Source organism: Oreochromis niloticus, linkage group LG15 (genome assembly GCF_001858045.2).
Source record: "Oreochromis niloticus isolate F11D_XX linkage group LG15, O_niloticus_UMD_NMBU, whole genome shotgun sequence".
Taxonomy (NCBI): Eukaryota; Metazoa; Chordata; class Actinopteri; order Cichliformes; family Cichlidae; genus Oreochromis; species Oreochromis niloticus.
Window position 1 is genome coordinate 10,533,616 of NC_031980.2, and position 27,925 is coordinate 10,561,540.

General features: G+C 39.4%; 2 protein-coding genes across 8 annotated transcripts; one reads left to right on the forward strand and one right to left on the reverse strand.

The window, feature by feature from the left end:
* Positions 1-2,242: 2,242 nt before the first annotated feature.
* kif25 (kinesin family member 25) lies at positions 2,243-27,919 on the forward strand. Of its 7 annotated transcripts, none has more exons than XM_025898884.1 (18): positions 2,243-2,286; positions 15,473-15,538; positions 17,565-17,687; positions 19,238-19,379; positions 20,537-20,640; positions 20,726-20,811; positions 20,906-20,945; positions 21,026-21,093; positions 21,188-21,262; positions 21,445-21,591; positions 21,746-21,922; positions 23,376-23,551; positions 23,647-23,892; positions 25,228-25,383; positions 25,561-25,661; positions 26,526-26,554; positions 26,645-26,756; positions 26,984-27,919. In XM_025898884.1, the coding sequence occupies exons 8-17, from the start codon at positions 21,035-21,037 to the stop codon at positions 26,706-26,708; spliced, it is 1,230 nt and encodes a 409-aa protein (XP_025754669.1). In that variant the 5' UTR covers positions 2,243-2,286; positions 15,473-15,538; positions 17,565-17,687; positions 19,238-19,379; positions 20,537-20,640; positions 20,726-20,811; positions 20,906-20,945; positions 21,026-21,034; the 3' UTR covers positions 26,709-26,756; positions 26,984-27,919. The 7 variants fall into 7 exon arrangements, 6 of the variants coding, with proteins under 6 accessions (XP_025754669.1, XP_025754664.1, XP_025754665.1 ...); XM_025898879.1 differs by lacking the exon at positions 2,243-2,286 and adding an exon at positions 15,174-15,310; XM_025898880.1 differs by lacking the exon at positions 2,243-2,286 and adding an exon at positions 15,174-15,310 and having other exon boundaries at positions 23,397-23,551.
* On the reverse strand, positions 11,896-14,858 carry ccdc167 (coiled-coil domain containing 167). Its single transcript, XM_003449843.5, has 4 exons — positions 14,724-14,858; positions 14,449-14,543; positions 13,559-13,611; positions 11,896-13,082 (listed from the first exon to the last, which is right to left on the reverse strand). Exons 1-4 carry the CDS (start codon positions 14,772-14,774, stop codon positions 12,964-12,966), a joined length of 318 nt encoding a protein of 105 aa, XP_003449891.1. The 5' UTR covers positions 14,775-14,858; the 3' UTR covers positions 11,896-12,963.
* Positions 27,920-27,925: the final 6 nt, after the last annotated feature.

A 27,925-nucleotide genomic window follows, 5' to 3' on the forward strand; every position in this document is an offset into this window, starting at 1 on the left:
CAAGTAGTTGCGTTTATAGAGTATTTTCTTGCAAGCTGCGTCTAAATTTCGACACAGACTTAGACTTGCTTGCCATTTCTGCTGGCATTCACAAGTACTGTATGTGTGCTTCTGTTCCTGCCTCTTACTTTGTCCCAATAATAGCTCTTACACAACAACACCACAAAGGTCAGTGTGTTTGCTCCTCGTGAAAGCTATCAACTTTATCAGTCACCACTCTGAAAGCAGTGGAGCCTTCAGTCAGTTTAGGGCTGATCACAAAGTGGGGTAAAGGTGAAGGATGCTGAGGGCCGCTAATGCGCCGCATGAAGAAGACTGGCCGCTTTGAGAGCAGGAGATGTTTGTTCAACTTGTTTTTTTCTCTGCCTTAACAGATGTTGCTTTCGGTCACTCACCAAATCAGGCAACCACCTGTTTGTTCGCAGGGCTTAGAAAGTAAACCCGTGGCAACAGTCTAAAAGTGCTCATGTACTTTTTAGGCCTTCAATTTCTAAAATGTTACATTTCTAAGATCCAGCTCGCAGGCAAAATTAAATCTCTTGGAAAGAGATTCAGATTGGTTTATTTTAAATTCTACAATCTTAACACACATCAAAGGTATGAAAGGTCATTTTTTCATCATCTTATTATGTAGGCAATATGAATGAATGAACCTATAATATAGCTATATAGTGTTGAAGTGCACTTTGAACACATGTGTGATGCAATATATTCCTTTCTATTTGGGATACTCAGAATTGATTCTTCATCTTGGAAACAGTGATTAAAACAGCAGCCCGAACTGGAAGCCTATTTAGTAGCTCTCCCAGAGCTTTCTATCATATAAGACAGTTGGAGTTTACATCTTGAATGTTTTAAGCACTAATTTTACAGCTCACAAACTACAGCTGACACAAGTGTCTCGCCTTACACCTGAAAATCTGATGTTATACTGGCAATAAAAGCAGATAGCTGACAAATGTGTGTGCAAACCAGAAATTTTAATGATTTTTAAAATAAAAATAAATAAATAAAGTAAAACTATTTAGCTGAACGACATTAAGAACAATGTGCGCTGTGTCAAGTGAGACAGAACCAAAAATGTCATGAGCAGGACCGCTTTTTCTCCTTTCTCTCTTTTTTGTCTTCTTCTTCTTGTTTCTGTCTTTGTTTTTCTTCTACTGTCCACTGAGCAGCATGTGTGGCAGTGGATTCTTTTTTTCCTCCACCTTTATGAATGCTCCTGCTAAAAAATCCATGAGAGAGTCATGCACTCCTCCTGAGTTAGCCCTCCATTTGCTGCAAAACCTCAGCTTTGTCTTCATCTTTTAAGCCCTCAAACTTGCCACATTTCTCCACTGTCCTTTCTTCTCTTTCTTCTTTCTTCTACTGGTATCAATCACATTTAACACGGTGCATTCAGATCACTCCTTCAAACCTGTGGATAAACTGGTGGATTTCTTGCGTTTGTTTTAACTTCTTCTGTCCTCCTTCAGACCTTTGGGTGTTGCTGAGCTTGAAAGTTCGTTTGTTTTTGTTTTTTTGTTTTTTTAAATGCCACTGATTTTGTGTCTTCTAAAGCTTTTGATATCTCTCATAGGTTTATTCCTGATTTGCCAGCCTAATGATGACTTCCTGCAATTGCACTGACATCTATTTTAGCTTCATGTTTAAAATCACATTAAAAAGCTATAACATACAAAACTACATATATTATGTCTGCTTCATTTGGAATGATTTAACAAATGGATAAGTCTCACTTGGCCATGAAACTGCTCCTCAGTCATTTCTCCAATTGATTTTGAGCCGCTGAAAATAGGTGAAGTATGAAAAGGCCTGTTACCCCTAAACAGTTACTGCAAAGTTGCTATCATGGACCAAGCAGCCAGGAACACACAGGCACAAATGTAATCTTCAAAAAAATGGGTTTTATTATACCCCAAAAGGGACAAAATGATTACAAAAATTCAAAATGACAAAAACAAACTATTTTAAGAACCAAGTGGGCCCATAAAAGAGGTTAATTTAACAAAACTCTACTCAAAAGTCACTTAACACAACATAACTCAACAAACTGACCTGCCCAAACGAGATACAGCTCCAGTTATATAGCAAATGAATAAACCATTATATACACCAAAGGGGAAAACTAGAGAGATAACAGCTAACCATCATTCAAGAACTCCATTCCCCCCTACATGATCACAATAGATGGTTCAGTCCATTTTATTGGCGTCTGCATTTAAACCAGCTCCACCCTCAGCCTCCTCTTTCACCCAAACCAGGAAGGACTGGAGCGGCAGCCAGGTAACTCAAAAAGAACAGAAATATAATTAATATTGCATAGCTTCCTTGCAATTTCTTTAAACATTCTTCAGAAATAGTTCTCCAGATTCCTTGAAGTGCACTTAGAGCTCTACTTTGGATGTTGGCCACCTTTCTGTTCTACTCTCTGCCCATATGATCCCACATTGCTCTAGTAATGTTGAGGTCCGAGTTCTGGGGAGAATATTCCATGACAGATAGTATGTGTTTTTCTATCCGAGTATCTTTGCTTTTACTGTATTAGCAGTGGGACCATTGTTATGCTGACAAATAAAGCCATTTCCAATCAGACATGTTCCAGTTGGTATTGCATCGTGGACCAGATCCTGATTGGCTCCTTGAAAGCAAAATCTAAAGAAATGAGTTGTGACTCAAGACTTCTGCACAACACCGTGAAAGTGCGCTGAAATTCACCCACAGCCCTTCACTTAAATATTACATCCATTAGACCAATACAGGATAGCAGAAGTGCTTGAATTATGTAATGCTTGATCCGTGCAGACCTGCACACAAGTCCACAGTCGAATGATTCCATCATCAATAACATTAATTACAGCAGTGTAGCAAATGCTCTCCTCAGAAACGCCACTGTTACTGAGTTAGCCATTAGCTTGATGGAAAATGCTTTAGTACTATTGAATGTGTGATCACACAAACTTTTCCACCTTTCGTCTCTCAGGGTTGTCTTTTCATATTTAGATGAAAGTGATGCTGCAAGAATGGTTGTCAGACAGCAAAATGTGCCAGTAACATGTTATCTTACTCTCCAATGTGAGCTTGGTGATAATCCAATAATGGTGATTGTTAGATGCACGTGCAAACATGTTACCTGGGTAAGCAAAGACAATCCCGTTCCAGCTAGATGAAAGTTTTCTTTAAAATAAATTACACGTCACTTGTGTTTTTCTGTACGTGTGGAAGCACATGCTGGCAGAAGTCTCTACAGTATGAGTGTGCTTGTTAGTAGCCTGGCACCTCCCAGCAATTGTCATGGCTAAATTACCAGATTGCCTGTGGGCGACTGTACATGTGCAGTATGTATGCTGTCTGTAGTCTGTGCTGTAGATTGTCCATGCGTGTTCTATGAAGGATTATAAATGGATGAGAGTGCGTTCAGGAAAGACACGCCAGCCCTAAAGCTCTTCCTTCTCAGAATAACGCTACGTGACGTGTTGAGTGTAACTAAGGGACATTTTTCAAGGTACAATGAGCTCAGTAGTAAGTGTTGTGGACACTCAGCAACTGTTTGACATTTAAGCTTTGTACCTGCGGCGCCTAACAATGTTTGCTCAAGAAGTTAAACACATAAAAAGGACCGAATGTCCCCTATGAATAGATGATCCTTGCAATATTTATAGATAGAGTAGATCCCACTTTAAAGAGTCGAATGTTTTCGCCCGATTGAAGCACGATCATGTGATTGGTTTCAGCTTTTTGCAGAGTTGACTATTACAGCATATACAGCAGCTGTCTGAAGCACATAAACAACAACGTACAGATTTCTCTGTATATCAGTGTGCTGCCTCTAAAGTGATATGCGTTACACGGCTGCAAGAGCGCACAGTAAACAAATCACTGCATGATCAATTTGGTTTCAATTCCAGGAAACGCTTTTGCATACGGATGAACAATCTTTGCTTAACTTCTGCAAAAAACAGCCATTTTTAATGTGTCCATTAAATGCGGAAACATTCTTAGCGTATTATCTAACTCAATTACTGTAACAGAAAAATAATAAACCATCAAATAATTAACATTTTCAGGCTCTACTGGTTTTCCATGATGGATAATTTTGCTGGTTCTCCATAACCTTGATAACAAGCTACTGCTTGAGTATTTGGAGAATTATAGTAGATGTCTTTCAAGTATCTGAAAACGCTGAAGTTGAGCCATCAGCCTTTCTTTAGCTTTTCTGTAGAAAGGAGTTAAGAAAGCATTTAAATTCTTAAAATAGTTCCTTAAAATAAAGTAACAAGAGGAAGCGTTGCAGTTAATGATCCGGTGACTGCAGCTGTGCAGCAATTTCTCAGTAGTGCGTGCTTGCAGGCACTGATACTGCTGGTAGCAAGCCAGTGCTGTCCAACCGGTGACAGCAGGAAGATGGAGCTGTCAGGCAGAGGAGGTTCATAGATTTAGTGGGTGAGAGAGGGGTATGCTACGGATAGGGTGAGATGGAGGAAGATGGTGATCTTTATGGTGATCTCTAAAGGAACCCGTCGAAAGAAAAGATGAAGTATTCAGATTGGATCACGTGTGGTATAAGATCTACTATACAACACAGACATGGCATTGTTAATAATTCCACATGGTCAGTGCCAATTTCTTGGAGGAGATCACCATGTAAGCTGAGGGGCTGTATATGTTTGTAATTTACTGTTGAGGAGGAGGAAAAACAGAAGGGGGGAAATGTTTGTGCGCATGAAGCAACTAATAAAAAAGCAAACACCTTTTGGCTATAACTCAACTCCCATTAAAGCTTCATTTCTGCAGGCAGATCAAATTGACCAAAACATTATCTCAGTGATGTTACTCAATTATGTAAACATGCCAGGGGCTCAGCTATGTTCTAAACTGGATATGTATGGTATAAATAGGTATTTTTACAGAGTTCATTACAATGGTTCAAGCAAGGTGAGGAAGTATAATGCAGGGAAAAGTCTTTAATGCGCTGCAGGTCAACTTGTCCTCAAGATATAAAGCCAATTAATGAGGTAGCTCACACTTCTATGGATGATTGTGTGGTCTTTGGATGTGGTGACACGGCAGGCACTTCTCTTTGGATCCAGCTCTCATTCACTCACCTTTCATCCTGACCCATTACCTCCCATCAACTCACAGTGTATGATGCTCATGTCCTCTTCCTCACACCGAGTGAACCCTCCTACCCAGAGTAACCATCACACCCTTACAGCTTAACGCTTCAAAGACACTGTTGTGACACACGCTACCTCACCAGCTCGACACGATTGCGCCCGTCATCGTCCTGACTTCCCTTTTTACCTGCCTCAGGTCTCATCTTCTTTTTCAGCATGAACTAATTACTAATTAGATGATATGTCACCACTATGAGCACAGCAATGATGACTAACAGAGAAAATAAGTATGGAGGGGATCCATTTAGCCATGCAGATGTAGATTTCAGGAATAAGACTTATATTATTTTCCAGGCACGATGACTCAACCCGTAATGATTAGCTGCTTGTAAGGATGGCAATTTACAAGAAATATGCTTTGGATGCTTTTATGCATCATTCAGGACTAGTTTAATATACCCATCTATCCAGTAATTCAATGCAGTTTGATTTGTACTGTAATCAAATCTCAGAACAAAGTGTAAAAAAAAAAAAAGGAGAAAAACAAGGCATTTGTAACATTAATTAAGTCAGGAGTGCAAGAACTGGCTCCCTGCAGAGGCTCCAAGTAGATGCCTTGTAAAGTGAGAAAAACTGCAGAAGGAGCAGAGCGAGAAGAAGGCCTCAATTTTTGGAGAGAAGAGTGACTGAATCTAGACACACTGCTTCATATTGTTCAAATAACACTTATTTTTTTTAATTACGATATCTCAGGTTGTTCATAATCTGTTAAATAATGTGTTTTTTGAACACTTTTACATTTTTACACTGAAATAAATAAGTAAATGGAGGTGTTTGCTTTTGCAGTGGCCCAGCTCACTTGAAGTTAAATTGGGCGCAGATGTGCATTTGGCTTTGGAAAGAAATAATTTACATGCAAAACATCTAATCGTCTAATAAAAAGCGATGCTTTGATATAGATTTAACAACTCTACCATCTTCTCTTACATACTTACTGTTATTATAGTGGACGCCTGTATTAAACATGGCTAATGTTTCAAATAATGAGGAGTGTATGTGCAAGTAATCCTTGTGTGCCAAGAATTCTTGGCTTCGGGCTGTTTTTAATGTTGTTGGCTGCTATCAGCGAGAGCAGATATCCTTAACATAGTAACATGGTCATCTCAGGCACCAAGCAGCGGCTCCTTCAACCTGCTGTTCAGACCTTCTGCTTGTAACTATAGATGCCTGTTTCATATGGCGTTATTTTTGTGCCACTATTCTGAGCGCACGTAAAAAAAATTTGAGCGCACTTAAAAAAAGTTTGCAGGTGCAAGTGTCGCATTTTGAGGAGAAATTTATTTTGCTAAATTTTCAAAAGCTAAATTTGAGTGAACGAAACTCATTGCTGCATGCAAAAAATGTATTTCAGTGTTTGCTATTATCCACACACACACACACACACACACAAAAGCAGCCCCTCTCGCTCACTTTTTGCATTTGCGCTTGCTCGCAATGTGTTGCTCGCGCTCTCAACATTTCTGCCCGTGCGCGCTCAACTCTTTCTGTACACCGTTATATGTGTGCCACAAAACCAGCCAATCACAGACTTGGATGCAAAAAAATCTGATTGGCTGTTTTCGTCTCCAATCAGCTCGAAATGACGAAATGCAATATCCCAGAATCCATTTCGTCCAAAACTCAAACGAGGCAGTGGCGGAGGAACACAGAGTGGCGGAGTTTGAAATATTACTCTGACTGGGTCACAAAATAAACTTTTAAGATATTTTCATGCGAGAATGTTGCTGTGTAAACTTCAAATATCTGCTCGATTCATCAAGACATCACATATTTCCATAAGTGCTCTAATGTTTTCGGAGATGCCTGTTACCCACCAGCTGACCAGGTGGTCACTCAGGTTAAACATAATATATGAGGCTGAACTGACAAAAAAAATCGGCTGACTACACCACCAGGTATTATAGGAAAAACCATAAAGCCTTTGAACTGAAACAAACGCTGTTGTGACAGTGACGTACACTGTCTTGTTGGTATATATGTATGATTTGTATGACCTTCATGTTTCCCTCTCATCACATATCCAAACTGATATCATGACCAGCAGCTTTTACAGCTGTGGCTCCAGCAAACATCAGCTGATACTAGAAAGTAATATTAAATTAATTCTAACAACAGCTGATCAAGCTTAAACGTGCTGCTGTTGTTTAGCGCAACGTCCGCTGGTTTCCTCTTTCTGGCGCAAAGTGGGCGATAAACAATCAAGAGAGACGATCAGCTGATCATTGATCAGTTTCATGATTGAAGTAGCAACAGGAGAGGGAGGGGGGAGAGAATGAGAGAAGAACAGGCAGCTGCAGCGTAAAGACAGAATAACTCCAGCTTTGTGTCTTTTTCATTCTAGCTGAAGTCCGGGACAAATCGCGTTCCTTCTCCCCTCAATACAGATGTATTGTAATTGGTCCAGCCCAGAGTTGATCATCACCAATTGGCTAATCCACCTTTCATTGTTTATACCGTTACAAAAACAAACTTAAAAATGAAAAATCACCATCGGCCCACCGGGCAAATGCCCAGTATGCCCAATGGCCAGTACAGCTATGCGGTCAGCTGGTGGGTAACAGGCATCTCCGAAAACATTAGAGCACTTATGGAAATATGTGATGTCTTGATGAATCGAGCAGATATTTGAAGTTTACACAGCAACATTCTCGCATGAAAATATCTTAAAAGTTTATTTTGTGACCCAGTCAGAGTAATATTTCAAACTCCGCCACTCTGTGTTCCTCCGCCACTGCCTCGTTTGAGTTTTGGACGAAATGGATTCTGGGATATTGCATTTCGTCATTTCGAGCTGATTGGAGACGAAAACAGCCAAACAGATTTTTTTGCATCCAAGTCTGTGATTGGCTGGTTTTGTGGCACACATATAACGGTGTACAGAAAGAGTTGAGCGCGCACGGGCAGAAATGTTGAGAGCGCAAGCAACACATTGCGAGCAAGCGCAAATGCAAAAAGTGAGCGAGAGGGGCTGCTTTTGTGTGTGTGTGTGTGTGTGTGTATAATAGCAAACACTGAAATACATTTTTTTTCACGCAGCAATGAGTTTCGTTTACTCAAATTTAGCTTTTGTTCGCTCGAAATAAATTTCTCCTCAAAATGCAACACTTGCACCTGCAAACTTTTTTTTTACGTGCGCTCAGAATAGTGGCACAAAAATAACGCCATAGTTTCAAAAAGCAGGTGTAATAAGAGGCTGAGTGTCTGCAATATAGCCAATATAAAATAAACAATGAACATTTTTGCAAAGTGAGTACTTTCATATTTTAATACTATTATAAAAAAGACTAGCTAACACGTTTAATTGCAGGTGTGGATGTGAATGTGAGTCTGTCGAGTAAAATGTAAACTGACTTTAGGTGAACTGGCCAAAAGGGACGGCGTACAAAAAAAAAAACTTATGTAATGACATCTGACCTGGGTGGAGACGCTGGACCTTCACTGCAGCGGGTGAGCTCAAACATCGTTCCGTGTTAGAAACAAAAGAATTCAAAGTGACATCTGGCATTTTCATGCTCAAACAGACCTCTTTTTTCAGTTATTACATTGTTTTTAAGTCATGTACTTTCATGACTTCAGGAGACTTAACATGGTGTGGCATTAAATATGAAAGTGAACACAAGGTCACTCGCTGACTGTGCAGGAGGAGCAAGCAAAGGCTGAATGTGTAGCAAGCACATGGTAACAGCTGACCAAAAGTAAAGCTAAAAAGTTTTTTTTTGCATGGGAGTATTTACGTTATTGATTTATTTCTAATTCAAGAAGTTTTTATTTTATAAAACAAATTATTTTAAATAAGCAATAAAAACAAACACAACGTGAAAATGAATATTCAGAGACTGCAATCACCAATTAAACCCCACAGACGTGTTGCATAATGGGCTTGTTTACATTTATTTTATCTGGGGCTGAGAGAATGAGTGTGCGTAGGTCTGACGAGGACTGAGTCGGCGATAATAGACAGCGTGGGAGGTAGGGCGCACACACACTCACAATTATTTGCTGAGCTGTCATCCATTTGAAATCAAAGGTGTCCCTTCTTTAGCAAAAGCCATGAGTCAGAAATTAATTTTTTTTGGTAAGGTGTGGTTATATTATATAGTTGTTTTTTGTTTGTTTGTTTTTTACTGTAACCAATGCCAAGTAGCAAATAGAGCAAGCAAAAAATGCATCTTAAGTTTTTCTACGTGGAAAAAAACAAAACAAAAAAAACAAACATCACACCGCGTTTTTCCAAAAATACTCAGTTGAGCATTTAAAATTTGTTTTCATCTGCGGCTCAAAATAGCCTCACTGTTTGTGCAAAAATTATGTAAGGTTCAGGAAAGGCGGAAAAGCCGTATAGAAATGTATTATAATCATAAAAAATCTGTTGAAATAAAACACACACACCGTCTCTACACACTGCTCCCTGGGTGCTGGATTGGTAGCTGCCCACTGCTTCACTGAGTGAATGGGTTAAATGCAGAGGACTAAGGAATTTCCTAAGGGATTAATAGGTTATTAAACAAAGACTTTAACATGAAAGCAAGATGAAAACCTTTTGTTTTACAGTTTGGGAAAAGTGCAAGGTAAAGTGTGCCTAACCCAACAACCTAGACACAAAGAATTTTATTTCCTCTCTGATTCCCATAAATATTGGACATGGAGAAATGAGTTCTTTAAGAGTAAGATATTGTTACAGTCCACAAAAAGGGTGACTACTGATCACGCAATAGTGAAAGTCAGGTTGTAGAACTAGCAGAGGTTGATGGTTGGCTTCCTTAATGACCTTTAATTTCTCTCTTTGTTGTTGTTGTCTATTAACACCATATCAAGAAATGACCCACGCGCTTCTTGTGGAACATCTGAAGATCTATTTAAAGGAATTGCTGTCCGTTTTTAAGTTGTCTAAACATGGTAATAAAGCACAATAATAAAGCACAAGTTTCAGATAATCAAAGTTTAATATTAGGCTAAAATATATTTTCTTTTTTTTGTGTGAAAAAGCAGTTAACAACTAGTTAACTAATAACTAGTTGTGCCACCCTTGGCTGCAAGAGCTGCAATCAAACCTTTGTGGTGACTGGTAATGAGTCTTCTACATTGGCCCACTCTTCTTTGTAGAATTGTTTTAAATGATTCATTTAGCCTGGAAAGGGTTGCAAAGCCATTTCTAAGGCTTTGGGATGCCAGCGAGCCACAGTGACTGGACATCTCAGCTGGATTTAAGTCTTTCACTAGGGCACTAATTTTTATTTTATTTTACTTGGTTTGTTCGTTTGTGGAGATGTGTTTTGGATCACTGTCCTGCTGCAAGCCCACTTGAGCTTCAGGGCATGAACTTTCTTCTTCTGGTAGAGATCATAGTTTTGTCCAGATCCTGAAGCAGCAAAAACCATCACACAACCGCCACCATGTCTGACTGTTTGTAAGATGTTTTTTTTTTTGTTTTTTTTTTAAATTTTTTTTAAATAAAATACTGTGTTAGTTTTACACTAGATGTAACAGGGCTTTTGTCTCATCAGTCCACAGAATATTTTCCACAAACTCTTGAGGTTCATCAAAATGTGTTTTTGGTAAATGTGAGACGAGTCTTTTTGTTCTTTTTGGTCAGCAGTGCTTTTCTCTTTGGAACTCTCCCGTGGATGCCATTTTTGCCCAGTCTCTTTCTCATTGTTGAATCTTGAACTCTGGCCTTAATTGAGGCAGGTGATGGCTGCAGTTCTTTAGATGTTGTTCTGGGTTCTTTTGTGACCTCCTGAATGAGTCATCGGTGCGCTCTTGGAAGTCAGTTTGGTAGGTTGGCCACTCCTGAGAAGGTTCACCTCTGACCCTAACAAGGTGTTCCAGGTTTTCTCCATTTGTGGATAATGGCTTTCACTGTGGCTCACTGTCATCCCAAAGCCTTATAAATAGCTTTGCAACCCTTTCCAGACTTCTAGATATCAATTACTTTGTTTATTATCTGTTTCTTCAGATTGTGGCATGATAGCAATTGCTTGTTCACATGATATCATCATTTAAAAATGTACATTTTATATTTACCAAGGTTTTTTTTTTTTTTTGTCTAATATTAAAATTAGTTTGAAGATCTAAAACAACCTAGAAATAAACGCATCTCAAAAATCTCACACTGCGATGGATTACAGTCCTGTCATTACTGTACACTGATATTGCTTTTTACAGCTGTCCAGATCATCTATAAGGTCAGATCATGTATAAGTAAAGTGTACAATATTAAAACAGTACGATTTAAAAACTTCTGACCACAACTTTGTGTTTACCTGCTGACTGTTGTAATGTTTCACAATAACGATTAAAAAAACAAAAACAAAATACAGATCATATTTTGTTGGTTTTAGTCCCTCAGGTGAATGTTGCTGATGAAAAAGGACACAGGCTAAACAGGTGTCAATACAAATCAGACACAGGAATGCTGGTTTAATCATTACATTCTCAGAACCATAGGAAGGCCTTAAGACTTTTTAAATCAGACTTCCCCACCCTGCCACAAAAATCCTGCAATGGCTGTGTTACTGGGTGAAAAATGTCACCTCTGACACTAACAGTGTTCTCTCAGAACATGATAAATCTTCTATTATATCATTTTTGGTCTAGTCTGCTACTTTCAGGAAGAATGAATAGATAAGTTATCTAAATAAATAAAAAATAAATAAAGGCGTCACTTAAAAAAAACCTAACACATTACAAATAGTACATTTAAAGTAAACAATATGCATTGAATTTGACACAAAGCATTTATTATATGGATTTAAAAGACATACGCACAAATGGCAAAAAAGCATTTAAACAGATCAATTATTAAAAAAATCCAAATCTCAGAGCATAACTGTGTACAGTCATATTTAAAAGGACATTTGTGAGCATGTTGGCCATTTTTGGAAGCGCTGTTATTAGGAGGTAGGTGTATGACCAGCATGAGTATCAATAAAAGGAAAGAAATAAAAAAAGAAAATCTCCAGGCTCGGCCTTTGACTTAATGACAATACAAAGAGCACATATATCCAATATTTTCATGCATTTAACTGCACAAATACTGTGTACCATGCATACAAACACTTACTTAAATGACTGAAAAGCAGACTCGACCGGCACTGCTTGATAAAGTATCTATCTGACATGTTGCGCAAATACAGCAAGTATATGGTGGTTTGTCAGGAGCATGATGGTGCTTTCATTTGACGTTTCCTGTCAGACTTAGAAAGTCGAAGCAGCTGCACCAAAACTGTAAAACTTGTAATTTGTATTATCACTATTATGTTTGTGTGACTTGCTAAAAAAGTCTCATGCAGAGCAATGTTTTTTAAGTGCTAAAAGGCAAAACAAATCCTACATTTCCTTACTTTTGCTACCTTACTAACTCACGGTTGATGTCACTCCCAGCTCTGACATCTGAGGCAAATGGAAGGCAGCATAAGGTAAACATTCAGATGAAGAATAGTGTTACAAGTATACAGAGGTCAAATATGTAAAGGCATAACCAGAATTCATTTTCTTTGTCAGTCCATATAAGCATGTGAAAGTTTAAGATGACATCAGAGATGAATTTTTCCAGCTTATGAAATATCTATTTTTAAATAAGAAAATTTCAGGTGTGCTGTCAATAAAACCGGGATGGGTTCTGACCAGAAGAGTGCAAAACAACACCATCTGGATGCAGAACTGTGGCATTTCATCAATATAACTGCTGGGCCTTTTTCATGTGTTCACAACTGTGTCCCTGTACCAAGATGGCTTTGAGTTTGATGCTCTTTGCAGAATCATGGGTCCCATTTTTAGTGTGGTTTTATGACTTGTCTGCGTTGTAGAAAAACCCGTAGTAGAAGAAAGCACTGATAGCCAGCAGAGCGACTGACAGCAACATGTTCCTCCGGTTTTCACCTCGTAACATCTCCAGCTCCTTGTCTGGAAAAGCAAAAGGAAAAACTGTATAAAATGTGCAGCAGCCATCACTTTCTATTTATTTCGAGTCCTCTGGCACGAGCAAAACCAGCAAATGATCTGCTAATGACATGCTGTAGCAGCCTGGGGCCACTTTACAACATACTGAAACTATTTTTGTTTTTTATATGGGAAAGCTGGCTCAGTCAAAAGAAGGCAGAAGACATATATTTTGTATACTGCACTCAAAAAGCATGACATTCTTCAGTTTTCTTAAATTTGTCATCAATAAAATTATTTTCACCTGCTTTCTTTTTAAAATGCACCTTTCAGGATGACTAAATATGACATGTTGATTAGTTTGCTAATCAGTTTGTCAATTAACCCTTAGTGAAAAAGGGACTGTGTGGTCCTCGAACACTCAATAAATATTACAAATACACAGGAAAAGTAAGAACACACCGTGAATACACATGAACAAGAACTTTAATAAGGCTCACCTAGCTTTTGCACCCTCTCATTCATGATGGTCATTTCATCCTCCAGATCTTGTCTGAGGTTAAAAGAAAAAAAGGCGATATTAAGGAAAAACATCACTATGGGGCAAAGTTTTTACATTATTACTTTTTTTTTCTTCTAAATCTCTAAGTGGCACAAGATGGCTTTTCATGAGTTCCTGCTCACTAAAGAGCCACACAGACCTGCAACTACCACAAAACAGCCACAAACAGGAAAGCCGAAGACATGCAAAAGCAAATCCACCACAAATCCTTCACACCTCATGCAATAGAACATCACATCCATTTGTTCCCTTATGTTCATCGTTTATTTCAATCCCTTTTTAAAATCTATATTCTCAACTCATACACTTTATTTAAACTTCAGATTAGTGTTCACCTCATTAAAATATTGTTTTTTGTATTAACAGCTACTTTTGGTTGTTTCCTTATCCACAAGGGGTTGCCAAAGCAGGAAGCTTGGCTGATTTCGACAGATACTGTTCCTGAATTCCTCAAATGTGATCCATGGGCAATTGGGTTCTTTCCCAAAGAGCCGCATGAGAAACTGGGACTTTTGTGGAGGGCTGCACCAAGTTCAGCTTATTAGTGTAGCCCTCCACCAGGGGCACCAAAAGTTGATATCACTGAAAATAGGTATGTGTGAAACCCAAATAAGACTTTGCAATCCAAAATAATGTGTTTTAAGCAGGAATAAATAAGCAATAAACGAGTATATATTTTAACAAGGACAGCCTTGCAGGGCGTTGGGGACAGCACATTTTGGGGGGTGGCCAGAACCCTCCACAACAGTCCCAGGCCGAAGTTGCTTGAAATACCAGTGGGAGGTATACACACTAACGTGGGGTCTCCATCATCTCCTTCAGCCTCACCTCTGCTTTTCAGAGAGCTTCTCCTTCCTGCTCCTGAACTCCGCCCTCTCTAAGTTGTCCTGGCAACGTACCCGCTGCTCCTCCAGACGGTCAATCTGTAGGATTTTACAGGTGTGACACACGGAGAGGTCAACGTACAAAACACAGAGGCAGGGAGGAGCGACTACAACGAACGAATAATAAGAATGTACACGGGGAGCGCTACAGCACCTATCAGACGTCAGCTAAACGGAGAGATAGATGGGAAATGTGAGAGAAACGCTAAAACACTGTACCTCGGATGCGACGCTGATTTTCTCTCGCCTTTTCTCTTTTAGCCTTGCCATGTTGTGACCAAACCGGAGAACCACAGTGCAGTGGGTCTCCTGCCTGACAGAAAAAAACCTGTGACTATGCGGAACTATTTTTCTTCTTCGTAATATTTACGTCTTCCTTTTGACGAACCGCTCTTCACGCACTTTGCTGCCCTCTGTCGGTGGAAAGTGACAAACACTTGGCCGCATAAACACAAATAACTCCCAACACCTGAAAGTGAAGAAAACCAAGTCATTAAAAAAAAAATGCTGTCATGCTCAAATCACAATTAAACGGTTATTGTTCTCATGCCAGTATGAAGGCAACATACTGTAGTCTGCACCTGCCAAACATAGACAGGTAAAACAGAACTGAGAGAGTAGCTGCTGAGCGTTACTAATCTGATTATGTGACCTGAGAGGACGCACATGATCAGCTGAGAAAGAAAAGGGACGAGGCCAGGCAAGCTGCTCTATACTTGCGTCCTTCCTTCTAGAAAATGCCTCTCTTTATAAACAGAGACCAAATATTTGCTCATCAGGTACACCTGCTGGAGCACAAATTAAGGGTGAGTCATTGTTAGACATTAGGGAATGGTTTATTATATTATTACTGGTTTATTATTGGTTTATTAGATTTTTTTTTTTTTTTTTTTTTTTTACAAGTTACTTAACATGAGTTGTGCAAACTGCATCCCAAATCCTTCAGGACACATTTCTTCGTGTTTCAGAGTAAAGAGGAGCGAATACTTGAACTGGAGACAGAGAATGCCCTTCTTCATTTAAGACTTGCAGAGGTGAGAATATTTTTTGACATCTAACACACATATAGGCTCATCTTTAGCCAAAAAGTAGATTTTGATCATTTTATTCTAGTATTTTCCTCTCTGTGCCTTATTTAACAAATTTTTATGGACCTCAAGTACAGCTTTTGTGTGCATAACTTCTTTCCTTCTGTCTTTTCTAAATTATTTTTAGTGCCAATAGGCGTTGGAGTGTGCTTGTGCACTTACCTTAAATGCATGAGGTTTATTACACCTTAGTACTCACGCTATGTGAGGGAACATTTGAATTGGTCTCTATTTGAGTGCTTTAAATGGATGGTTAACTGAATGTGTATCTAAATGGCACATTGGGACAAAATTGATCATAATTTTTATCAAGCTGTTTCATTAGTTAGGCATGTAGCTCAAATGCACCAGAATTATGGGCAAATGACTATTACCCCCTCCACTGTACTTTGCAGATCACTTCATCCTCATTTGTTTATTTCCCTTCCACTCTCTAAGACTTACAGTTAGGTCCATCATTTATTGGGCAAAGGCACATTTTATTTTGTACACCACAGTGATGGTGTACACAGGCAAACACTCAAGAAGTGATTGAAGTGCAAACTTTCAGCTTAAATTAAGTGTTTTTACAAGAATTTGGCAGTAACTTTTTAGGACTTACAGCCATTTTTATACACAATCCACCACCTTCAGAGGCTATGAATTGGACAACCGAACATAATTTTAAATATAAGGATTCTTTTTGTTACATGGATGACGATGTTTTGCTTCTATCTGACTTCAGTTTTATCTTCAGTAAATGAAAACCGCAATCTCTCAGGTTGAAATCAGGTGAATGACTTGGCCACTAAAGCATATCATATTTCTTTGCCTTAAGAAAATCTTGGATTGCTTTTCCTTTGGATCATTATCCATTTGCATAATGCTGGATAAGGAGTGCTGTTTGATCAGTTTTGCAGCATTTGTCTGAATGTGAGCAGAGAGTATAGGTCTGTAGACTTCATCCTGCTGCTTCTACCAGCAGTCACGTTAGCAGCCCAGCGTCATCACACTACCGCCACCGTGTTTGACAGATAACACGGCATCCTTGAGATCTTGATGATTTTCTCCTTCTCCATACTTTTACGTAATCTTGGTGTCATCTGTCCAAAGAAGTTTTTCAGAACTGTGCAGACTCATTTAGATCTTTTCTGGCAAAGCCTAATCTGCCCTTGTTGTTCTTTAGTGTAACCAGTGGTGTGCACCTTGTTGTTAACCCTCTGTATTTCCATTCATTGATCGCAGACCTTAAAAATGATATGGTAAGTTTTTGCTGTCTCTCTGATAGATCTGAAGCTACTTGTCAGTGGATTGTCCACTTAACAGTAATTTCTGAAAAGTTAATGGAAAATTTTATATATATATATATAAAAAAAACTTACATTAAAGCTGAAAGTCTGAAATTTGCAATTTAGTTGTTTGATTTTTAAATGCATGCAGTTCTAGAACAACAGCTTTGAGACTTTATACTACATTATATACTATAAGAATTAAAAATCATAAAAATACATTTTAAGATGGTAGTGGTAAAGTGTGCAGATCAAAATTAGCATGTACTTTGTGTATTGCCCCTCATAGAGTAAGTCTCATAGAGTCATTACCTGTTTTATTACAGCTGAGCTTAAGGAGCATCCTACTGAAAACACTGCTGTTTAACAGTAGGTCCTGCAGAGACATGATATGTTGTCTGTTATGTTAAACAGCCTCCTTTCAATAAATGACTAGGGGCTTCAGTGACGTCTCTACCATAGAGCCATCTTTCTTAATCAGCTTGTTCAGCTTTTTAGTGTCCCTGACTGTGATGCAAAGAAAACTGATTTATAAACATAAATATATGGACCAATTTCCAAATTAAAGGTCACTGTAAAAATATCTTTTTACTGCATACTATAATTCATTCTTTTTTTTTCTGTGTCTGTTGATGTTGAACTACGTTTTAACTTAATATAAAACAGAAATTTTGATGACTCACTTTTGCACGTTTGATTTTCAGTGTTCGGGTAGACAGCGCCGGGACCATGATGAGGTAACCAAGGCCGTGAACGATCATCAGCTTCAGAGTAGTACAAAGAAGATAACCCAATCAGCCCTCATCAAGCTCCTCTCAGGGGTTCAGGTAAAAATATATTGAGATGTGTGTATATGTGGTAGATAGTAACTTGGGTTCAGTTCAGTTCACTTTACTTCAGTTCACTTCAATTGTTTATTTATATAGTAGCAAATTAGTAAAAAAACAAAACAACAACACTCAGGCAACTCCCTGTGACCAAACACTTTACAATAGTGGGAAGTGGGAAGCCACGACAGGTTGGGAGTGAGGGGAAACAAAAGAGAAAATAAATAAGAGCATAAAGAGACTAGACAAAACAGAGATTAAGGGAGGAAGAAGACAAAGGCATGCTGCAGTGTTGTATTAACATGTGTTGAGTGAAAAGAGGTGAGCGGAGAAGCAGTGGTGCAGTCAGCACCAGTCTGAGCTTATAGCAGCATAACTAAAGGAGGTTTTAGAGTCACCTGATGCAACCTTAACTAAAAACTTTACCTTAAATCTTAAAATTAGACAGTGTCTGTCTTCTGAATCCAATTTGGAAGCTGTTTCCACAGAAGAGGAACGTGAACGATGAAGGCTCTGCCTCCCATTCTACTTTTAGAAATTCAACAATAGGATAACTTGGTGGGGCCTGATTGTTCAAGATTATGTCAGTCATGATGATCACGGATTTAAAATTCAGTTCTGGATTTGTAAAGGAACCAATGAGCAGAACCTAGAATAGGAAAAATATGGTCTCCTTTTCTTGTCCCTGTCATTAGTCTAGCTGCAGGGTTTTGGTTTCACTGATCTGTTTAGGTCAGGTTTAGACATAACTGAGTACCATCTTCATAGGAATGAAAATATATGCAGTGTTTTCTAATATTATTGCATTAGAGAAGCATGTATAATGTGTATAGTACTGGTCCCAGCACAGCGCCCTGTGGAACTCCATGACTAACTTTTGCATGTGAAGAAAATTCCACATTTACATGAACAAATTGGAGTCTATCAGACAGATATGATTCAAACCCCAGCAGCCCAGTTCCTTTAATGCCAATAGTTTGTTCTAATCTCTGTATTAAAATATTGTCATCGAACGCTGCACTGATCTCTAACAGGACAAACATAGACATGAGTCCACTGTTAAAGGCTGTTTCTGTGCTAGGATGTACTCTAAATGGTGGCTGAAACTCCTCAGACTATTCCTCTGCAAACCATCAGTTAGCTGTTTGAAACTAGGCTTTCAAGAAATTTTTACATTTCAGTGCTGGAGATTGGTGTATACTTAGCTAAGACAGTTGGGTCAAGTAAAGGCTAAAGTAAAAGCTATATGTATATCCTCCTAAGAACCAGCCTATTCATTTATATCCTGTGTAATTTGTTTTTTGTCTATATCTTTTGACTTATTTGAGCTACCATACTAAGTCCTGATGTAATAAATAGAGGACATCCTGGGCTTTCCATTGATATCTCATGTGTTTCGGTGGCCTCTTTTAGCTCCAACCAGGTAGGAAATCACAAAAAAAGTTGAAGGGGAAGGTCCTTTTTTCCTTGGTTCTTAGGAGGATATGTATAGTTAGGAAGGCTTTGTGTAAACACTCCCTTCATTTGTCCACTCTGTGTGTTTGTGGCAGGCTGTGAAGCATGACCTGAGTGAGTTGTTTGCAGTGTATGTGAGTTTTGCCACCGAGTTGGAGGAGCAGAGCAAGCAGCTCCTGGAGAAAGTAGAGCAAGCCAACTCATCTCTGAACGGTCACAGTGAGGATGAATTTCAGAGTAAGTATCTGAATGGAACCTTAGGTTAACATTGAAGTAGCATCTGTAGGTGGTGACGGTGATTACTTTTGGTGTTTTGAAACCATTTTGGCTTAAAATGTGAAAACTACAATGCATCCCGAAACAGTGGAGCAGCAGTTAGAGGAGGCACATCTTAAAGCATGTAGACTCTGACTTTAAGATTTTATTTGATTGACTAAAATTTCACATAAAATTATTTTTAGACTGACAGTAACGAGAACCTATCAAATCTGCTGTAAATGTCACCAGCTGATCACAAAGACAGGAAGGTATTAGGTAGTGTTCAGGTAAAAATGCCAAAAATACGATGCTGTGAGCTGATTAAAACTAGGTGCATTGTGGGTAAATGAATGCCTTAATATCCTTAATATCCATGTCTTATACTGTACATTAGTGTCAGCTTCCTGAGATGATATCCTTTATATTAATGTCCAGTCCATTTTCTCAAGGCTTCCCCAATAAGATAAAAGTATTTTCTTATAGTTTCAAATAAGGTTTAAACACAGAGACAAAGTTGTGGCCTTTCACAGTTCATTTCATATTCACGGTCTCATCCTGACGTGTGTGGATAAAACTGTTTGTTACCAGGTGTATGTACGTGTGTGTCCCAGGATTAAAGACTTAAAATCAGAGATTTGCAGATGACCGTTGCTCTGGAGTTGATTGTTACACAGATGGCCTTTCATTCACAGTACTTAAAATAGTGTTAGCTACATGTTTGAGACTCCACTGCTAAGTCATCCCAGTGTTAAATGCAGTGCAGAAGAAATTAGGCAATTTTTACAGTCATGATAAAAATCAAATGACATCCTTTTCAAATTCTAAGGTTTTACGTATCAAAACATAATTAAAAAAAATAACATGGTTTACTGGTCTGAAGCATTTAAGTGGCATCTTCCCAGCAAACCGAGCCCAAGGTGAAGCTGTGCAATGATCAGAGAAAATGCAAAAAACCCAAGAGCTACAACTCAAACTCTACAAGCATCAGTTAGTATGTTAGTTGGTGTGTATGTTGGTGTTCACTTTCTTTTTACCATGACTGGATATGTTGCTAAAAAGAGGACAGCATGATGTTGAATATTTGTGTGATACACTGAACCTTAGTTCTGACTGAAACATTTGCACACCATGTGGAGATTTGCAGGTTCGTGTTGCAGCCCTGGAGCACTCTCTGGAGGAAGAAAGGGAAAACTGCAGGGCAGAGAAGCAGAAGCGGAAAGAACTTCACAACACACTGGTGGTAAGAAGACAAAAGTGTTAGATGATAGAATAAAAAGAAAGAGCTGTACTGAATCTTTTAATCACTGATGTTTGTTTCACTTCAGGAGCTCAGAGGGAACATTCGGGTTCACTGCAGGGTGCGTCCAGTTCTTCCTTTTGACCAGATCCAGTCCTCAACTTCCGGATCAGGGTGAGTGAACAGGCAATGCAACATAAATACACAATTAAAAGAAGAAATGTTAAAAATGAGAAAACTTAAGATAACCCAGTGTTTTCTCCATCAGGTCTGCATCATCAGAGGAAGTAATCCACGCAGTCAGTGATGTCAGTGTTGCCGACTCTTACAAATGATTTTCATTGATTGCTGCATACCTGCCTTTACTTTAATCCCTCTTTTTATTTAGGATACAGTAATGGTGAATTGCGTGAAGGCGGGAATGCTGGTGCAAAATAAAATGTTCGAGTTTGAGAGGTAAAACAATATGCTGGCATCCCCATACAATGGATGACATTTCTCCGGTTATTTTTTAATTGTTGGTGACTGTGGTAATGTGCACTTCTTTCAGGGTACACGGACCAGAGGAGTCCCAGGAGGCTGTGTTTGAAGAAGTCAAGTCACTTCTAACATCTCTGCTGGATGGGTGAGCATGAAACTATGTGGAAAAAAAGAGCTCTATATCAAGTCAAATGTTATTCCGATGGATTAATTCAACGGTCTTCATTTAACACTCTGGTGCGTGAATGAGCGGAGCAAACTGAGCAGCATAATATGACTGCATGGCTCCGACAGTAATTGAATGTCACCTTGCTTCCTGCCTTTCAGCTATAATGTGTGTATCATGGCATATGGGCAGACAGGCAGTGGGAAGACTCACACCATGATGGGATCCCAGTTCCTGGATGAGCTCTCAGGGACACAGCAGGAGGCACAGCAGGGTATTATCCCTAAGGCTGCTGCTGAGCTCTTTCGGTGAGAGAAAAAAGGGCCGGATGTGTTTCTCAAAATGTCCAACGTCTAACAATAAAAAGTCTTTGTGAAGTCTTTTTTAGTAGTTTGATCCATGAGAAAGCATAATATCTACTTTGTTTTGCCTTTTTCCTTTCTGTTACCATGTGACGCCCAGGCTGATCTCTGAGAAGCCTGCAGAAAGTCACACAGTGGAAGTGTCAGTGATGGAGGTGTACAACAATGAGGTGTTTGACCTGCTGGCCAGGGATGAGCACAGCAATGCAGCTGGCCAGAGACGGGATGTCATCACCACCGCCTCCGGTGCGAGCCAGGTCCCCTCCCTCACATATGAGTGAGTAGAGCCAGAGCTAAGATACAGCAGTTAATGTGGGCTTTTGTATGACTGGTCTACATACTAGAAGAGCAATATACTACAGCATACTAGAAGGCTTTTCATAAAAGTACTAAGACCAGTGTACCAATCAATCATCATCACCATTCATAAAAAAGAGGGCATGTATACCGTTGGGCCCACATGGAATTACAAGCTGTCCTCCTCTGGTTTTTCAGACTTTATTTAGTTCTTGATCACACAGACAGGAATTCTGCTCTTGGCCACATTTCTGGATGTAGTGGGCCGAGAAAAGAAGCTCAGCCCACTCCGAGCTAATCTATGAACACATGTTTATGAAGCTTTAAAAAGATAAGAAGCCAGAAATTCAGCTCCGAATTGAAAAGTGGTGAAAATGAAGCTAAAGGAAAGCAAAAGGGTGACTCCTGACTCCTGATGAGCTCTCAACTGCTTGAAAGGTTTTTACCCTTAGCAACTTCATAAGACTGGAAAGTTTCACTTTTTTCAGCAGCAGAGTTGAAAAAAAAATGAAATAACTTAATCCTTAAACTTTCACTATTTTCTGTTTATTGGCTAAATTAAATTTAATCTAAAATGAGTAGTGGTCTAACAGTAGGAGAGATATCGTGGAGGAAAAGAACATTTTAACGTCACCTAACAATCATTACTGCTTCACAGTAGTTTGCCTTTGCCAGCCCAACGAACACATATTTCCATCCACACAGGTTGTGCCTCATCTAAACAGAAGCCCTTAAGATAGAGGTTGGTGTTTGTGAGGTCACTTTTGATGGTCTGGATAGCTTTTTTTCCCCATAATTAATAAAACTTGCTGAAGCACAGCTGAGTTTGGCATGTTTTCTTTTACCGCAGACCAGCTCACTGTTGAGGATCTCTTATATAACTCAAGAATTCATGTGCTAATTATCACAACATCCATCTCTCCATCAATTTTTCTTACTAATTATTGAGGCTGGATTGAAATCACATGATATTCCCATACACGTACATGGAACAAGCACTTCAACATAAAAGCATACAATATATGCAGACAAAGACATCCTCTGAAGCGCCCTCAGCTGTGCTACAGATGTCTCCTAGTTTGACACAAAGCCCCTGGGACCCTCACAGCTGATTGCCCAAAGTGGAGAGGCACACTGGGACAGGAAGGTAATATGGTAAGAAACTAAGAAAGTGGAGCTGTAAAAGAATGCAAATAAGTCTGATCTGATTACACATGGCAGTGAAATTTAGTAGAAAGGTTGTTGTTCCTCCAGATATCGAGTGTTTTACAAGTAAATGAACAAGCATTGTTGTCACCTTTTAAAGCTGATTGTGAATTTTAGCTGCAGTTAGCTCTATATTACTACTGATAATATATTAAAGAAATATATTAAAGAAATCTAAAAATACTGAAAACACTTTTAATAATGTAATCTTTTTTTTGTATTTTAAGGACTTTCCCTTTGTTTTCCAGGCCTGTGAGTAATGCCTCTGAGGTGATGCAGATTATTAGCAGCGTTCTGAAGCTCAGAGCTCACTGTCCCACCCTTGTCCACGCGGACTCATCACGCTCTCACCTCATTGTCACCCTCACGGTTTCCTCCAAGAGTCCCAATGCAGTGGCCCTGGGTGAGATGCATATCTGGGAATTCATTGAGGACCTCTTTCAGTGACCTGCCGTTCACACGTTCTTGCATCGTAACCCTTTCGCTCTTTTCCTTCAGCCCGCAGGCTACAGAGTGCCAAGATGGACATGCGGCGCTCCACCCAGAAGGAGTGGTGGAGTCCACGCTGTCGCCGTGCCAACCTCGCCGCCCACCACTCAGCTGACGAAACCTCTGCAAGCCCCGTGTCCTCTCCCTGCTCGACCCCGTCCCTTTCTCCCTGCCCCTCCCCGAGACGCAGCATCACTCAGACTCCGTTCAGGACAAAGCTTCAGCTGGTGGACCTGGCTGGCAGCGAGTGTGCTGGTAGGTGCTCCGTGCAGGAGGACGTTCTTTGAAAAGGTTTGCATTCTGGAAATGTTGATTCAAGAAGTGGTTTATGGTGCAATACACAAGGTTTTAACTGGAAAATGAACATATCTTTACATGCCAGCACATGGTGAATTGAAATCTTACAGATAAACTGCTGCTGGTACACATCTCTGAGTTAAGAATCAGAACCAGAATATATTACCAGCCTAATATATACAAATAGATATTTTATATATCTTAAGAATATTACAACGATTAAATTTATATGATTGACATTTACTGTAAACGGTGAACTGTAAAACTTTGTTATTTGTTATTTTTACTGTAGAGTATGTGCAAAAGGGTGTAACTATTGCACTGAGTACTGTGCATTAGATGGAGGAGTTGTACAGGGAGAGAAAAACAGACAGCAGCAGGTGCTTCAGTCAGACCTTTAAATCTTTCTGCAGTGTTTTTTTGTATTTACTGGGAAACCGGAGAATCGAGACATGACAAATCTGCCTAGTGCTTAGTTTTCCATGACTATTTTTGAGTCTGTTTGAGCTAAATATGCAGTTTAGGAGTTTCTTTTTTTCTGTCAGAGCCTGGACTAGGAACTACACAATGATTAATCAAAAGGTTGGGCTTCAAAGTAAAACAATTCAGTTCAATTTCTTTTTGTTATACTGCCAAATCACAACAACTGTCGCCACAGAGCGCTTTATATTGTAAGGTAAAGCCCTACAGTAATGGAGAGGAAACCCCAACAGTCAAAAAAAATCCCCTTTGAGCAAGCACTTGGCAACAGTGGGGAGGAAAAATCACCTTTAAACAGGAAGAAACCTCCAGCAGAACCAGGCTCAGGAAGGACAGCCATCTGATGTAACCAGTCCTGGTGAGGGGTGGGAGACAGGACCAAAGTTATGCTGTGAAAGACAGCCAGAGATTCTCTTTCTAGTCCCTGTCAGTACTCTCACTGCATTATTTTGGATCAACTGAAGACTTTTGAGGGTGTTTTAAGGGCATCCTGATAACAATGAATTATAATAGTCCATCCTAGAAGTAATAAATGCATGAACTAGTTTTGCAGCATCACTCTGTGGCAGGATGTTTCTAATTTTAGAGAAATTGCCCAAATGCGGGAAAGCAGTCCTGCATATTGCTTTAATAAGCACAGTGAAGGACACATCCTGCTTATAAGTGATTCCTCACAGTGTTACTGGAGGCCAAGATAATTCCATCCAGAAGTATGTGGTTAGACACCATGTTTCTAAGATTTTTAGGGCTGACTACAATAACCTCAGTTAGAGAGCACATTATCTAACTTTAGGCCATCTAAATGTGTCCCAGGTATGTCTGGAGTTTCAGGTGCAGCTCTCTGGGAGTCATCATGTATAAACCGTAGTCTCTCGGCTCTGTCCGATGTCCTTGGAGCTCTGGCTGAACACAGACCACACATCCCTTACAGGAACAGCAAACTCACTCATCTGCTGCAGGATGCCATAGGTGAGTCACATTTATTCTTTTTATGTCCAGTGACTCACTATTTCCCGTGTCCGGGTCTTCTGGAAAAGATTAACTCAGCTCCACAATAACCAAATCCAGGGTTGAAATTTGTGCCCAAATATGAAAGGGAAAAACCATCTGTCTTCCACCTTATGTACCTCTCATTTCATCCACCAGGTGGTGATGCCAAGCTGCTAGTGATGCTCTGCGTCTCCCCGACACAGCGCTTCATCACAGAGTCCCTGCAGTCTCTTGGTTTTGGCACGCGGGCACGGCAGGTACAGAAGGAGCCACCCCGAAGAAAAAATAATAGCCTCAAAGTTAAATAAGAAAGCAAAGGAAGATCTGTAACATAGATCCTTTATGAGTCATTACAACAGATAGAAGGGCGAGTCTGAGGGTTACAATAGGGGCACAACATTCACCCTTATGGGCAGTAGTAAGAACTTCATTCTAGCCTTAAGTAGAATAAGAATATTTTTGATTTTGCAGTTATTGGAAGTTTGGTTACTCTGTGCTGGAAGCAGATCACATTTCACCCTTTCCAGAGTACTGGTTTCCTTACTAATAATTATGCAGGCATCTTTTAAGAAACATACATATTTATGCATTTACTTAGAATTTAACATCTACTGATTCTTAGGGATACTGTGTGCAATGACATTCTTGCAGTGCATGTGTAGTTCATGATACACAAACTTAGTACATGTGAGAAGACTTTATTAGCACTTTAGTAAAATGATTAAAGCTAAAATAGAGAACATGCCAACAGCAAACGGAACTGCACTGTATATTGAAAAACAAAAGCTTTTTTAATCCTAAGGCATTCTGCTGTAAGTTCATTTCAACACTACCTACCCCTGCTTTGCCTTCTCCTTTGTTTTGTTTTTCCACCCCAGCATTTATGTTTACACAGTATTTATACACATTTTTGGTTACATATTAAAAATCTTTCTGAAGATTTGATGAAGTAGAAAAGTGTATCAGGATTAGAAATAAACAGCTGATATGCCTGTTCTTGTGTAATCAGTCTTAAGAATCCTATAAATAAAAAAAAGACAAATCATTTAAAGTTTATGGCTCACGCTTTATATACAAATTACAGTGGGCTGTAGTTCCACTAAGCTCTCACTTCTGTGTAGATAACACGGGGGAATCCATGCACGTGCAGGTAGGGAGCTATAAAGTTATTAGCCCAATGCCACATAATGCATCAGTGTGATCCTAAAATACACACCCTAATGATTATTTGCAAATGCAGTTTCAGGTCTGTTGACTCCAGTTTAATGTTGGGAAGAAAAATCACACAATTCCCTCTGAAGTGAACCAGTTGGAGATCTTCCCAGCACGAATAGAATAACACACTGTATCTGGTAATTAAATCTCTTTTTCATCAGCTCCCCTTAGTTCCACACACTCGCACTTATTAATAAGGCTTCCTCCTACCAGCATGCTGCAAACTGCGAAATGTTGTGATTCTCTAATCCGTGCAGTCCCAAAGCCGCATGCCTTTGAGGCACGCATGTCATGTGCCACCCTGAAAGCAAAACTGAAATGCCCATAGTGTGTTTTGTTTTGTTTTGTCTTTTGAAAATGGCAGGCTTAGAGGATAAAGAGTGACAGAAGAAAACAAAACTATGACTGGAACAGAAGTGAGAAGATAATAAACACGGAAACTACAGGAGTGTTTAGGGAGATGACAGAGGAGAGGAGATGTGGAAATGAGCTGAGAGAGAAACGGGAATGCAAGAGTGTGAAAGCACATGAAACTGAACTTTTACTTCAACCTTCACTCTTTATCTGCATTATTAAAGAGTTTCTAACAGGATGAGTTTTTGTACAGCGTTCAGGATGTGGATCATCTGTGGAAATTCTCCTTTACACATAGATTACCTGGAAACAGATTGATAGGTAAGAATGTGTATTTTCCAGTGTTTGTTGGAGGTGGCAGGGAGTCACTGTGAAACATGTTGCTAAAGCCCCAGTCATGCAGATCTACAGACTGGTCAGTGACCCTCCCCAACAACCACAATTTGCTAGTAAAACATATTGGTTAGTGGTCGCTTGCAGTCGCTTGGTGAAATTGGTTGGAAAAAAAACCCTTGTTCTGAGTGCTTTGGTCTCTAGCAGATTATGGTGAGCCAGGAAAGCCAAATATCACCAAATATCTCCTCAAACCCATCTGTTGGCTCAGCTGGCTTGCTGGCAATCAAGTTTAGCAATCAGCCTTTTCATTTGGTTCATGTCAGCTGGAAATATTCCCCTCAATTCCCCCCAAATACTGGAAATACCTTTTCCTCACAATCTCCCAAATTAAATTTGAGTTGGCTCTTTTTTCTTAATGAACAGATATTTGTAGGTTTTTCCATTATATTTAAGTATTTAATTCATGTCATAAGTATAAAAGCAAAATTGTACCAGCTTAATGAAAGGAGCAACTCGTTCTCTAAAAGCGACTGGTTCGAGTTCATTTGAGGTCTTGGCCATGATCCAGTTACATGTGAATAAATCTTCACTTTTGGAGTTTTAGGGGCTGCTGCTC